The following is a 15,211-nucleotide window of genomic DNA, read 5'->3' on the forward strand; positions in this document are numbered from 1 at the left end:
CGGAGTTGTATTGCATAGGTGCAGTATACAGATAAATGTGTGGACAAGCCCTGAGATTTTGATCCCAGGTTACATCTAATAGTTTATCTAATACCAAAAAAAAAAAAAAAAATCTGATACATGTGTGCTCTGTGAGAATTTCCATGTGGACATGGAGTGGAATAGGCTGGGGCAGTGGAAGTTTGTGCAGTGCCTGCTTCATAGCCTCTCTCACTCCCCAAGCTCTTTCCAAGCTGTCTGAGCAGCCAAGGCCACAAAGAAAGGTTTGCCACAGTCTGTTTGTCATCCCACACTGTCAGTAAATCACCCCAATATCATCTGGCTCAGAGCTCCTAGGAATCTGGACAACCTTGACAGAGAGTGTGTGTAATGGGCTGGGAAATCCAACGGGAGAGTTTTGGGGAACATGAGACCGTAAGATAAGACTCTTCCCTGATCTGCCTCGAGACCTTAGGTCTCTGCTAAGAGTGCAGCTAGAAAGCAGCCCTTTAAATGGACACTACTTCAGAGATATTGACTTACCAGTGGCCTAGGTACAATTCCCCATGAAACTTCAACCTGGGGTATGTGTGTCACTAAGAGACAAACAATGCCATCTGCAGCCTGCCCCTTTGAGATGTCGTCTCTGTTTACAGAAAAGAAGGGGGTGGAGAGCAACTGTTAAAATGTATTACTTCCCGACGTCATCTTTGAGGAGTTATATATTTTAGTGGGACTAGTCAGCCAAAACTGTCTAATAGCACAACGGTCACTGCTCCTCAGCTTCTTCCTCGCGGTGGCTGTGGCAGAGGGACAGGGATGCTAAAAATAACATTTTTGTCCCAAAATATCTTGACTTATTCAAGGGTGTATGTATAGAGGGAGCGCTAATATTTCACATGGCTGGTGCCCTGCAACCTGCGCATCCCTGGGGAAGCAGAGCTCTCTGGAGACCTGTGAGGAGAGTAGATGAGAGAAACCATGTGCTCAGGGAACAGGGAAAATTTTGCGGAGCAAAAAGAGATGTTTGTGTCACCTTCCCATAACTACAGGCTCTGAGGCGATTATCAAAAGAATCAATAGGTTCAGCTTAAGCTAATGAAAAAAACAGGGAAGAAGGATACCCTCCCCAACCTGCACCCACATTCTCATTTACCTTGGGCAAAAAGCAAAATAAAACATGCCTAGATATGAATTCTCCACCAGAAGCAGTATTTTATACTCACTCGCAGAGGGTGACTTCATGTGGTACACAGCAGTGGGAATTCAGGCATGTAATGTAATAACAAGAAAGGATTTTTAGATTTGTCTCAGGAACCCTGCTAGCTCAGACATTATAAAAAAGAATCCCAAACCTTTATGTCCATCTGAGTCTTAAAAAGAGTGAAATATGTCCCTGGTTTGAGCCTAGTTCTTTATTTTGAAAAATTGCTGCAGGAAACGTGTACAAACAGCACCTCACATCTGAATTGCACATTACCATCCCTCAGCTCTTTACCAGTGTAGTTAAACGCCACAGAGCTACTGCTTAAACAACTTCTTTGCTTAGCACTTTTCACTAGTCATTTGCATTGGATGTAGCAGTACTGAGCCCAAGCCTGGATCAGGGCATCCAAGCAAAACCACGAGGTGAGTAATAAGGAAAAGTCTTCTAGTACTGCCTCTGGGGGTGAAACAGCAACACAACACAGCAGACCAGGACCCAACATGAAAAATACAGCATGCGCTTAGTGCTGACAGCCATAATGTAATGTGACCTCAGTCACATTGGTATTTGATTAGCGAACGCAAAGGGATCGGGAAACAGCCCTGCTCTTAGGAGAAAGAAATCTTTCATATCCCCTATAGTCAAGCCCTCAGCTTTGTTTTATCTGGGAGATGGTATCTGAAAGCTTTAGCAGAACAGGCTGTTCTACCAGAGCACGTTAGTCCTTGTATGCCCCTCTGCACAGGACTTTCCTCTGGAGGTGCCGGCTGAAGGAGAAGTGGCTTGCTGCGGTCCCAGAGGAGATCTGTGGCAGACTCTGTGGTGGTCTGTAAGCCTCTGGTGTGCCCGCTGTGTGCAGGGCTGTGGCCGTCACACCGTGGATAGGGAGAGCTTGTGAATTTGTGTGTGATGCTTTTAAGTTTGGTTAAGTTCAGTGGTTGGGGGAGACCAACTTTGTGTGCTGCAGCGGGGTCACAGGCTCGAGCCACCGGCGTCGAGCTCTGGCTGTCTCTGCGGGATCTCACAGAGGGACAACCAGCAAGTTGTCTTCTCCTCTGCCTCCCCCTCCTAAGGCTGTAGGTGGCTGGGTTCATCCTGCACACAATCCCAGGCAGCTGCCATCCTTTCCAGAGAGGAGCTGAGCATAGCCAACCATCATGAAAGAACCTTTTTAGGGGGCAAAATTAGACGCTCCAGCTTTCCACTTCCCCCTCCTCACCCCCCTACTCCCACAGTGCGCCTCATGTCTGTGATATTTTATTTCAGTCAGCTCAGTTTTGCTCCTGAAATCTGCCTCCCTCCCTCTGTCCTGACATTTCATTTCCCTTGGAGCGAGGTAAATAAGTAAATAACGGTAGTCAAAACCCTGTGTGTGTACCAGAGCCTGGAGTGCCAGGAAGCAACTGGTGTGTCTGATTTTCCAGTGAAAGTCCAGGTGCAATCTCGGCAGCACAGCTACTGTCTGCCTTTCAAGCAGATGTCTTCATCTAAAGCTCCCGCCGCCACCCCACTCCCTTTGTGTATCAGCACAGGGAGGACAGGAGTGGGAGACAATATAAATTAATATCCATTGGAATGACAGCAGCTGGTGCCTTGCATAGCTGCGAACACGTGTCTTAGAAGTAGAGTGATTAGTCGTAAAACTGTAGAGCTGAATGTTTATGCTTCATCAATTACAGGAAAACAATAGATGGGGTTTTTTTCCAAGTGGGAGGAGTGAGGGGAGGGAGACTTCAGTCATGAGATGATTTTCTTCCTTTTTTTTGGTAGTGATAGCTGCAGAGAACATTGGGCCTGGTTACTGAAGGGACTGGCAAACAGTGGCTTCTGGGAAACCACGCTGGTTGCTGCCTCCCAGCAGCACTTTTGAAAAACAAGATCCATGTGGGGTCTAGACTGCAAACTTCTTAAAATTTAAGAGGGATGGACTCAGCTGCCCAAAGCAAGGAGCATGTGGGAATGAATTAGGCAAAGCTGTCTAGTGCATGAGCACACACGGATTATGTGTAGAGGCCTTCAGCTGTAAGAAGTCATTTTGGTTTGTTTCATTACCTAGAAACTCCTATGCCCCCAGTTAAGCAGAAGCGGTTCTGTTCGGGGAATGTCCCGTTAGTGGCTGCAGTGTGGCACAAGAGTGTGCCTACAGCTTCAGTTCCAGTTCCTTAGCAGCTCTAATTGCAAACACAGCCTGTGTTCCTCCCCACATCCGTCAAAAAAAAAAAAAAAAGGAGAAATTGAGTTACATTTTGCAATAATTCTAATGGAAATGCTAATGGGATGAACAGCGATATGAAGCCAGTGAATGACCCAGCAATTTCATCTGTGTTGGCAATGGATGACCATCTAAACCATGTTCAGATAATTCTTCCTCTCATTAGCTGCACAATAACTCATACACACAAATCCGTAGGCATTTGCTATAATTTTTTAACATGGCTGGAAATAGAAGTAAGCGCATGCAGCATGCGAGCATTACAGCATGTGTTGGCTGTAAATCTGTCTGGAAGTGGCCTGATCCTGTTCCTGGTTAAACCAGTGGGAATTTTGCCACTGACTTCAATGAAAGCAGGATGGGATTTTTTGGACTTGTTTTAAAGTGGGACTTTGTTTCTTTGGAACAAAGATTTCAGATTCACAGCTACATTTTAGTACTTGGCTTGAAGTCCCGTCAATTCACCTTTCATGTGTTTAACAGATGGGGCTTTTTGTGCTGCTCACCTTCTGTTTGGCATCAGCACTGTAACCGGTCTCTTCTGGGTGACGGCCACCCAGGACCGGGCGCGCATGGGAGCCGTGGCTGTGTGGTGGGACTGAGCTGAGGGAAGGAGGGAGCTCACATTGCCATCCCTGGGCACCTGCGCTCAAGACATGTTGCAGGACTTTGAAGAGAAAGCCACTGCCACCGTATTTCTCAGCAGGTGAAAGGCCAGAATGTTTCTTAGAGCAAAGAGGTGAGTGGTGGTGAGGAGCGCAGAGGCTTCTGCTCTGCCTGGAATGGGTCTAGCAACTCTGTGTTGTGCCATGTAAAATGGAGGTAATTGCAATCACTGTGGCGTTCCTAAACTACCTGTGGCCCTTTGGGATAGCACTGTGTTGCAAGAATTAGGATATAAATATATAGTTTTAGCTTAAGTTTGTAAGGAAAAGAAGAGGCTTGTATATAGTATATGACCATCTGTTTCTCTTCTGCTACCACAATAACTTTTGAACTATTGGGCAATTTCATCTGAAACACAGATCTCCTGCAAGGTTTGTAAAAACAGTCGGGGAGGTAGGACAGAGAGACCGTGTTAGTGCCATCACGACAGGAAAAACCTGGGCTCAACCTTTATTACACACCCGTGGATGCAACCACATGCTAAGCACCTCTAGGAAAGCAGCGTTCATTTGTCTCATTGCTCACAGAGCTAATTGCTTCATTGATATTCATTTTTTGGTGGCCACAGTATGACAAATCCAGCTCTTTTTTTTGCTTCAAAGAGTATGCTCCCATGCTGCTCCTTTCTAGCATTGTCCCTGCTCCCACCTGGCTTCCTTGCTGAGCACTTTCAGCTCCCCCTTCTCAGCTCTGCCCCTGCCCTGCTCCCCCCAAAGAGCCCTGGGTTCCTCTGCCAATTGCCTTCTCACTTTCCAGGGAGACATTTCTTCTTTGCACTCTGCTAGCAGTGTGTCATCTAAGTCCCCTCTCTCATTACTCACCCAGGGCACCCCCTCTCAGCTGTTGGTGCTTTACAGCTCATCCCTCCACCCCCCATCTGAAATTTCCACCACAACAAAAACTCAGGAATGAGGCAATTAATATGTATTATTTCAATAGGAAGCTTAAAAACAAAAAGCTCTTGCAACAACTTCCCAGTCAGAACCACGGAGACTATTGTAAAGCAGAAAAACCTAAGAAACGGCAGCTGTAAAATATATTTAAAAGCCTTTATTCTTTCCTATCACAATGTGGCAAAAGAGACTAAATACAGCTTTCCATTTGTTTAACTAAAAGCTGCCATTCCTCAGTCTCTTTGATGATAATGATACCCACAGTTACAATCAAACTCCAGCACACACATGGAAAACTTTGAGCTCTGTACCAACTTTGCACAATGTATTATTAATAGCAAGATTTGCGAACCCGAATGCTCTGAGGTGCTGAGAGCAAGGGAAAGCCTGACTGTGCTGGGCTCATGGTTGATGCTGATAAATGTAGCATACTGAGGAGGAAAAAGGAAAACCTGCAACTGAGAATTGTTTGTATTACAGTAGCCACTGGACCCACTGTGCTGCGCATGGGGAGAGACCATTCAGGAGTTCAAAATCGAGCAGAGAAGTCGGACAAGGGGTGGGGGAGAAAAGATATGAGCAGTCCCATTTTGCTAACGTAGAAACAAGATGAAGTATGGGAAAGGTCCAGTACTGCCCACAGACTCACACTGCGTTGGGTCCTGAGTCACTTGTGTGGCTCAGCCAGGCCCAAAGACCCTACTGATTCTCCTAATCTGCAGCTGCACGGCCACGAAAGCACCCCTCATTTCAGAGTGCTTGATAGTCGTTATTCTAGTGCATCCCTACTTCAGCAAATTCTCAGTGCTATGGCCAAAGTTTGAACTTCTGAGAATTTGCAGAGGGCCACATACTCCTCGTGTCCTGTGAAGGCAGCTGAGCACGAGAGTGGAAACGCTGCCCTGCCGTGGGAACTGCCCAGAAAACAGGAAGATTCCTGACTATTGCTCTGCGGCTCCCAGTTCCCTGGAGGACCATCCAGTGTAGTTATTTGAGGCATGGGTCTCGGTGCCGTCCTATTGACTGTGAAGCAGCCTTAGCACCATTGATTTCCATGAGAATCTACAGTGAAAAATCAATGGGGTCTGTGTGCAGGATCCTGGGGAGAGAGGGAAGACACCTCTTGGGGAAAAGAGCTACTCCGCAACAATAAGGAAGCAGCTCCATCTCCAGAGGGAAAGGGTGATGACTGTGACTCAGAATGTTCACAGAAAAGGAAAGAGAGCAAGGTAGAGCTCCTGCGAGATAATGGATTTCTTGTCTAGGAAGCAACATAAATGTGAGCTCTGACTTGAGATGTGCACACATGTCAAAGGGAGGATTATGAAGACAATTTTCAGCCTGATAGGTCCAGCAGAGCTGTCTCCAGGAAGATCATAGCACCACTGTGGAGTTTTTAGAAAGGTAAGCGTGTACGTAAGTTCTGTGCCAAACATGCTTTGAAATGTTCTCAAAACACAGGAGTGTTTGGCTATGATGAAAACACAGCTTGGCCTCGTTTCCAACTATCAGCTGGGATCCTCTAGCTCTGTTCCCTTTCCTGTCCTCATCTGTCTTTTATTAGCAGAACATACATGGCTTTTTCTGTTATGAGTTTGTACTTTGGGGTCACTGACACATGCTTGGTGACGTCAGGTGAAAAGCAGAGGCTCCCTTGGATATCACTGGCTTTCTGGGACATCCTCACCAAAGTGCTCCATGTTGAAAACCCACGCCCAAACCACTGTGTATCCAGCAGCATCAGAAGAAAGTTCCTACCTCTGATATTGCACAGGCGTAGTCAAATGGCAATACCTCTCTCAACAGTTTATAACTTAACTAAATGCAAAAGTAATCCACAGGCTTGTCATCCACATTGTATCTGGCTCTTGGTTTTTGTCTGCTTTGTCTCTTCAGATTGTAAACTGTTTGAGGCAAGAACTGTCTTTGACTCTGTGTTTGGACAGCAGAGGGGTCCCAGTCCTTGCAGAGCCAGGTACCATAATACAAATAATAATTTATTTTAACATGAACATCAAAGAAAATAAAAGATTAAAAGGGAAAGAAAACCTTTCATAGCTCAAGGCTTCCCCCCATGACAGAGCTCCAGAAAAATGTGCTATCTGCTGGAGGGAGTGTCTAACCCCAGTTGCTGGGAGAGCTGTGCGACGTACCACCATGGGAGCCAACGCCGGAATGCACCTGGGCACAGGGGGAGAGAGGAGAGGTCAAAAGCTAAAGCATGATAAGCAAAGGAGAAGACCCTTTAAAATATACACACGCATTTTCTTGCCAGGCTCTATCAAGCCAAGAGCCAAAGCACAGCAGTGGCATTTTGTTTGTAAGGAAAAAGAAATCGCTTCTAGCCTAAGAATGTTTTTGCCAAGTTTCAGGCGAGAGGGGTTGTTGGTTTAAGAATTTGTGTATTTTTAAGGAGGTGTTTTAATAAGATTGCTGGCATGGCTCTTTATAACACCAAGCACACAGCCCTGTAAGTACTTACTACAGAGCACGACACTTACACCGTGGAAGCCAGCCTGGCGGAAGTCAATGGCAGCACTTACAGTTAAAGACGTCATGCTGGCTTTGCAGGGCTCAGCCACTTGGGTCACATCCAGGCGTCAGTGAAGTTGATGGATGAACTCCCACCAGCTTCAGCAGACTTTAAATTAGGCCCTTGTTTTGTGACTGTAACTGAGTAAGGGTCCACAAATGTCTGTGGAAAAATTGCTGTTGAGCCTACCTGGAGCGTGGTCCAACTGGAGCTTCTCCAGCGTGAAGCTGACCAATGCTACTCTGTGGGTAGGACCTGCAGAGACCATGATCAGTGGGCCATTTTGGGTGCTTTTAGCAGATGAAAGCACAGAGCTTGGGTCACCTCACACTAGCCTAGAGGTTATTTGATTTTTCAAGGGTCTTAATTGCACCCCACGGTTACAGTGGGGTAAGAAACTCAAGCCTGACTCAAAGCGCTCAGTAGCAAGGCAAAACCAGAATTACCAGGGCCTGCTGGAGGGACGGATGGCCTTTCCAGCTCCTTGGTCTCTTCTTTGCAGATGAGGAGAAGCTGTGGGGGTATCGCGCCTTCTTCATGAGCTGGGAGCCAGCAGCAGTGGCTGCGTGGAGAAGCAGGATGCCAAAGCGAAGCAGGAACCAGCAGGTTATTCGAAAGACGGGGTCAGGAGGGTTGGCTCCCCGCAGGCTTGGGGTTTTGCTGCAGCGGCTTCTGCTGTCGTTAGCAAAGGGCCAGGCCCACTGGTGTGTTACAGTGGTTCAGAATCTGTCGTCTCCGGCCTGGGTCACTCTGTGACCCCCTCCCCTCCTCCATTTCCCGTTCCAGGTCCATTCGCTGTGCCAAACAACAGCATGCAATCATCTTGTGGGGGTTATTTCTGCCTAATGTACCCACCCAGTGGGATTTCAGTGAACATTAAAGCTCTAGCTGGAGCCTTTAATGAAGTTAACCTGCTGAAACCAGGAGAGCGTTTGGTTGAAGTACACCTGAAAGCCCTGGATTACACAGCAGCTGCTTCAAAAGAAACCCATTGCCTCCTTTCATACCGCTGCCGTATTGAGAAATAATATAGCACCTTTGTATTCAGCCTAATTTAGTCAGCCTGCTGAAGTCTGAAAGCTTTTTTTTATTAACTCTGAAGATGCAGGGGCTATCCTCCCCCTAGCCAGCACCACCGACCCCCCCCGCACGGGCTGCTTCTCCGAGCCAGCCCCCAGCAGCATGCCTGCCCCCTCCCGCGGCTGAGCACCTCCTGAGCCGCGAGGAATCGCTCTCCCTCTCTCCGCTAATCCAATGATGGATTTTAACTCCATTAGTTTGCTTCCTCTGTTCTCTTCCCTGTTTTCTGCCGTTTATTCATTTTCCTCCGGCCCCTTGTTCTGTTTCTTTGTTTCTTTCACCACCTCCCTTTGGTCTTCTCTCCTTTTTCCTCTTTTTCCTCCCTTCTTTTAATTTCTCCTTTCCAGGCTGCCTCAGCACTCCCTTCATTTCCCCTGCAGTGGTGTTGCTCCCCAGCTCTCCCTACAGTCCTGGCCAGCTCCTGGCACCACAGCAGGGCCATACTGGCCCAGGGCCTGCAGTGGCCACCCGAGCTTCAGGCCACACCGCGGGCAGGCAGCATGAACGCTGGAGTAGCCTCTGCACATCAGCAACGCTCCTCCTGTACAAAATATCTGTGAGCGGGGGAGGCGGGGGGGATAAGCAGCTCCCTGCTGCCCTGCTGTTGGGCTGGCAGCTGGAAAAATGGGGTGGGGGTGGCATTTTAGAAGTAGGCGAGCAGTAACGGGGTGGGTGGGCAGTAATGGGGTGGGCAAGCACTGACCTGCTGCAGCACCTGCAGGGTGGAAGGGGCAGGCTCTGGGCTCGCCCTGCAGCCGCTGCTTTCAACTGCAGATTAGCAGCCCCCCATGAAAAATTAACTGGGCAGCTTGCTAATTAAGCCACCTCTACACTGGGACGTTTATGAACTTGAATGCAATATGCCAAACTGCTTTCTCCAAGTTGGGGTATTGGCCTGTTTTTTGAATATGGACAAATTTCCAAGCAAATAGTCTGGCTGAAAACTAGGGCTAATGGGATTCTAAGGTAATTATTGGCTATTTGTGGCTATAAAATGAGATCTCGTAATTATGCACCTGATAGACTAATAAAAACACTTTATATGATGTACTTGGAGCTTTTTAGCTGAGGATCTCAGAGCACTGTCTGGAGCTGGAAAACTGTAGCAAGAAGTCTGAGCTCCTGTGAGGAGTCAGGGAGACAACCCATGCCGTCTGCCCCCGTGCCCCACGCTCCCGCTCCTCGGGTATCCTGCCAAAAATGTTTGAGTCCCTGCTCTCCTGCTGACTGACAATACTTATGGTTTTATCTAGGCCGGGTATCATTTTTCCCTGCTCTCATTCCTAACCCTGTTTCAGTCCTGCTTCAGTGTTGTTTCCTCTGGAAGGCTGTCAAGTTCTGTGTTGGAAATAGTGTGCTTTGACATAAAACTGGGGAGAGACCCTGTTTGTCCAGCTACTCTGGAGCCCAGAGAAGGTTACTAGAATACATCACACTTTGGTTTTAATTTTATTTTCTTTTAAATCAGGATTGAGAAAGGCTCTGAGGAAAAGCTGGGGGGTTTCCTGCTTTACAGACACCTCCTTATGGTCAGTTCATGGGGTGAGAAGGACTCATTTAGAAAGAGGAAGCTGTGATTGAAAATAAATGAGGCTGTATGATCAATGTTGAAAAGGAGCTGCAATCAGAGGGAAGAGAAGAGCAGAGAGGAAGAGTGCCAGGGAAAACCCTAGGTACGCGGGCCCTCGGGTCAGCAGCAGGGAACTAGGCAGTGTTTGAGGAGGCGAAGGCTTTCTGCTGGAGATGGGGGAAATTTCACTGCATCACAGCTCTGACTAACGCTTGGGCTGCAAAATTCCTTCAACCAAATTTAATGCAGATGGCACATTAAATATTACAGTACCATTAAATTACATATTGTCTCATTTTCAGTGAGGTTTTGTGGAAGTTTCTGACATACGGATATGGAAAAATGCTGTAGTTCCCAATGGGTTTGGCGGGTACTTACTCGTGGGTTTTAAATACCCACAGGAGGACTGAACAGAGAGCAGAGCCCTGAGCCCTTTGGCAGAAGTGGGACTTCCCTGGCATGGAGAGCTGATGAGGTCCAGCCTTGCTCGGGGCACGGAGCACGGCCCGCAGCAGCAGCAGCAGCTGCCCCTGGAAACGGGCAGAGGTAAGTTCAAGGTGCGTAGCATCACCTGTGCCCAGTTCCATCAAACCTGAGAGAGGATCTGAGTCTTAAATGCTCCCAAAAGAAGTACATTTGACTCTTTTGTGCCTGAGCTGGACTAGCAGGTGTCACCAGCTTGGTTGTCACCCTGTCCTGAACACCTGCAGCAGTAGAAACTGCGGCAGTGCTGCCTGGTATTATAGTTGTGCCTTTCCTTTCCCGACAGTGGCATGTTGTGGAGAGGAGCCTTGAGATCTGGCACTAAACACAGGGCTGGATTTGTGGAGAGCCATTGAAAATCAGCTGAGAGAAACCTCTGTGAAGCAGCAGGTAACTTCATTTCCCATCACCATTTTCTTTCCCAGGGTTATCTTCTCTTCACTTGGTAGCAGATCAGAGCTGATATCAGTTCCAGGTTGTGTTTGCACTCTTCTGTTGACCTTAACCAGGGGAAACTCTGCCTGAATGTAATGGGAGGAAAATTGTCTCTGTGCTGTATGGTGTGTGAGATGGGGCCATCTCTGATTAGGGCTTGGTAACCTCTTCCTTTTCCATGCACATCTCAAGTGAGGAATGATTCATGTTGTGGGTTTATATTACACTCTGATATCTGTGTTATGGTTTGCAAGGGCTATTTATACACACAAAAAATCACACTTCGCTGGCTTGATAGTAGTCTAACTACAAGCAAGTAGTAAATAATAGTTGCGTAATTCCGCATCAAAATACAAAAAATAAGGCAGTAGACGCAGTTGCCACTGGCTTTGCGTTGATTTCAACAGGTGTCGGAGCACATTTAAGCCACAGGAGATGTGAAATCAGGTATCAAAACACAGAGAAGGAAGAGGGATGCTGCAGCCCTCGGGGTAATGGCTGAAATATCAGATCTGTCTGTCAGGCCAAATCTGTTGCTGTCAATGAACTTCCACTGGCCTCGGAGGAACTCGGTGTGTTCGTGTTGTGTGAATGCGCTCAAACAGGTTGGCATCGTGATTTTATTGACGTGAGCTGGTGATGCTACCCGTAACTGACAGACAGCAGAGTACAAAATAATTAGTCTCATCACCCTAAACGAATACCAGTGAAACGTTCGTACTTTCCCTCTCACCCACACAGTGATGTATCTCACTTCTGCCACATGCCAGTATCTCTGCACTAATTACCAACTTAAAAAAACTGAGGTAATGTAGTTTTGGTCCCTTTGTCTACAGTATATTTGGAAGCTGGAGTCTATAATCTAGGGACTGATCAGCAACATAAATAATCTGGTTTTAAGTAGCTTTTTGGTGCGGGGTTTTAGGACTCGTTTCACTTGCGTGCTTTGAAATTTCACCTCTCAAACAGGATGGAGGTGTGAGTTAGCCCCAGTTGGTCGGGTACCGGCTTCTAAACCTGTTGCGGTCTGTGAATTTAAGCGGCCAAGGTCCCGGCCGTCCCAACCCGGGCCAGGGACTCCTCACTTCTCAGGGGCAGAGGCGAGCAAACTTTCTGAGGTGGCAGCGTGTGCGACGGCGGCTCTCGGCTTGCGCTTTTAAAGGCGCGTCTCGGAGAAAACCGGTCGGGAGCGTGGAAGCCAGCTGTGGTGCAGCCCCGGAGGGGTTTCGCGTTTGTCCCTTGCCTTCACGCCGCAGGCCGGGTGTGAGAAGCGAGGCAGCGTGTGCCGCCCGCTCCCGCTCCCCGCCGGGGCACGGCGCTTCTGGGGGCCGGCCGGCCGCGGCGGCGGCCCGCGAGCAGGGACAATCCTTGTCCTGATGCTCCCCCATCTGACAATTTCTGGGTGTCTCCCTCCTGCTCTTTCGCAATTCCTTCGATCGCGGGGGGGGGGGGGGGGGGGGGGTGTTTGATCCCCGCCCGCGCTGCGAGGCCGTGAGCCCTCGGGGAAAAGGGGCGGGCCGGCCCCCGCGGCACGGCGGCGCGGCCGGGGATGCGCCCGGCACCGCGGACCCGCTCCGCGCACCGCGCTGCGCACCCCCCACGGTCACCCACACCCCACACCCCCCCCCCACTCCCTCCCCTCTCTCTCCCCTTCCCCTCCGCGCCCCGGCGCCGCGGGATCCTCCGCGTCTCCCCGCGGCGGCGGGCGGGGCGGTGCGCGGGGCGGTGCGCGGGCGCGGGGCGGTGCGCGGGCGGGCGGACGGGGTGGGGGGGGTGGGGGGGGGGCGCGGGGGGCGGCGCCGCGCTCGGCGCTGACAGCCACATGCCGCCCTGCCTGAAAAGGCTGCGAGGCGCCGGCGGGGAGGGAGAGGAGGCGCAGACGGCGCCCCAGCCCGCACCGCCGCCGCCGCGCCCCGGGGGATGCCGAGGCGCCGGCCCCGCGGGTCGCCCTAGGGGAGAGGCGCTCCGCCGGCACCGCCCGCCCCGCAGCCCCGGCCCGGGGGAGGCCGCCGCCGCCGCCGCCGCCGCCCGCCGTTGAGCCCCGCCGGAGCCGCTCGCGAGTGGGGCGCCCACGCGGGGCGCGGCGCGGCGCGCCCCGGGGTAGGGAGGCGAAGCCCGGCTCCGCAGCCTCGGGTGTTTGGGGTTTTGTTTTGCTTTTGTTTTTAATTTCTTCCGAAGGATGGATACGTTTCTTCTCGCGTGGGGATTTCTAGGGCTGTGCTTGCCCGGCTCCGGAGGCACGGCGGAGACAGGTAAGGCGGCCCCCGGGGCGGGGGACGGTCCCCCCCGCGGCCGCGCTTGGGCGAGGGAGCCCGCACCGCCCGCCCAACTTTCGGGTGCCCGGGCGCGGTCCCGGGCTCACGCACGGAGGCTTCGCGTAGGGAATAAGCGAGGGATCGGCGGCGCCGCGCAGCTTTCGCAGTACGGTTTTTTTTTTTTTTTGGGGGGGGGGGGGGGGTCGTGCGTGTGGCGGGGCGGGGATGGCGCAGCCCCCGCGGCAAGGCGCGCAGCGAGTGTAACAGCGCGGCCCCCACCGCCCGGCGTGAAGGGGCGAGGGGACGGAGCCGCACGGGAAAGTTGAGTGCTGTCTTGGTATTTTTTTTTTTTTTGGAGAGGGGGGTGACGGGGAAAGGGGGGGAAGCGCTAGGGACCAACCGCATCCCGGACACCCGCATCCGGATGCCCGCTGCTCCGTGGCCGGTTGTAACCTCGGGAAACTTTAGGTGAGAAATTAAAATCATCTGGCAGGGAGCGGGCAGCCGGGAGCCGCGCAGGGCGGCGCTGGGGGAGCAGGCGAGGCTCAGCGGCGGTGGCGACCCCCACCCGCCGGAGGCGGCCCCCGGGCAGCCCCGCGGGGAAGCCCGTCCACGGTCCGCGCGGGACCCGCACGTACTTCGCAAACGCCGGGGTGTCCCGGGACCTGGCGGGTTCGTGGCAGGTTTTGAGGCGCGAGGGTGTTTTTTCTGGTCTTCGCTTAAGAACTAGGCTGGGCTCTCAGGAGACGCTGGGATGAAACCCCGGTGCTTGCCTTGCTTCGGCTCGGGGAGAGGAGAGGGGCAGGGGAGGGCTGAGGCAGGGCCCAGTGCTCCCCGGCCGCTGGCTTTGGGGCTGGCTAACGGGGGGCATCAGGGTCCCCACCTGGAGCAGCCAGCGGAGGAAGAGGATGCGCCTCACCCGGCCATCCACCGCTGTCTCGGGGCTCCTTCTGCGGCCGGCAGCTCAGGAGCTGCCTGGCAGGACGGTGGTGCCAAGCCAGCGGCGGCTGAGCCGTGGGTTTCCCTCCCCGGTACTCGGAGCCTCGGGACGTGCCCCGGAGAGCCCGAGGGGACGCGGGTCCTGAGCCGCGGTCTGTGCTGGGCAGCGTTAGAGGGCAAGGCGCAGTGTGCCGGCGTCGCTCCCTGCCTTTCCCCCTGCCCCGCAGCGGCGTGGCCACCAGCTCCCCCTTGGAAAGGGAAGTGGGAGACTCTCTGCTGCCTCAGAAAGTCCCTTTTTTGCAGCAGCAGCGAAGCACAGACGTTCCCGGCAAACACGCTCCGCGTACATTCAGTTGCCGGTTGGCATCGCCTCCTTCCTTATGGTTATAAAGGCAAGGGGAAAAAAAAAAAAAAACCAAAAAAAAAACAACCCAAACCACCGAAACCCACCATCTTTTGTTCAAATAGAATACCAAATGAATAGGCACTCGATGGAGTGAAGAGAAAGGGCAAAGTCCTGGGAAGCCCCTGCTGAGTGCAACAGTCTTTTCCGATGGTCCCTGTTGCAGGGGCAGTGTCTGATCTCCCGGAGTGGGGATTGTGCTGAGGCAGATGGGGCTGTAACCCGAGGCTCGCTCCTGAGGGTGCCCTGGCCGGGCTGGCTGTGATCCCTGCGGCTGCTGAGCCCCTGCGTGTGCCTGCATCTGCATGTGCACCTCCTTCTACCCTTGAGTGGGCTCGGGGTCAGGACTTCTAACTGGGAAGGGGTTTATGAGCCAACCGTGTTTCTGAGGCCATCCAGTCACTGTAAGAAATGTTTATTTGAACGCGGGGTTTTCCCGGCTAAGCAGGAACATCACATGGTGTTGGAGCCAGCGAGGAAGTTGTCTCCTGCGGCTGACACCAGCGGCTGTTTGCTGAGATGTTGTGGTGCTGCAAACCCAGTCAAATGACTTAAT

The 15,211-nt window shown here is 51.7% G+C and overlaps 1 protein-coding gene across 1 annotated transcript in view; it reads left to right on the forward strand.

Moving 5' to 3' along the window:
• Window positions 1–12,895: 12,895 nt before the first annotated feature.
• NRP2 (neuropilin 2) overlaps window positions 12,896–15,211 on the forward strand; it is a 90,627-nt gene continuing 88,311 nt past the window's right edge. Inside the window, 1 exon segment of the mRNA XM_042784050.1 lies at window positions 12,896–13,310. Coding sequence (XP_042639984.1) covers window positions 13,238–13,310 — 73 coding nt within the window. The 5' untranslated portion in view covers window positions 12,896–13,237.

The sequence above is a fragment of the Tyto alba genome, unplaced genomic scaffold, assembly GCF_018691265.1.
Source record: "Tyto alba isolate M040663 unplaced genomic scaffold, T.alba_DEE_v4.0 Super-Scaffold_7, whole genome shotgun sequence".
NCBI classification, from domain to species: Eukaryota; Metazoa; Chordata; class Aves; order Strigiformes; family Tytonidae; genus Tyto; species Tyto alba.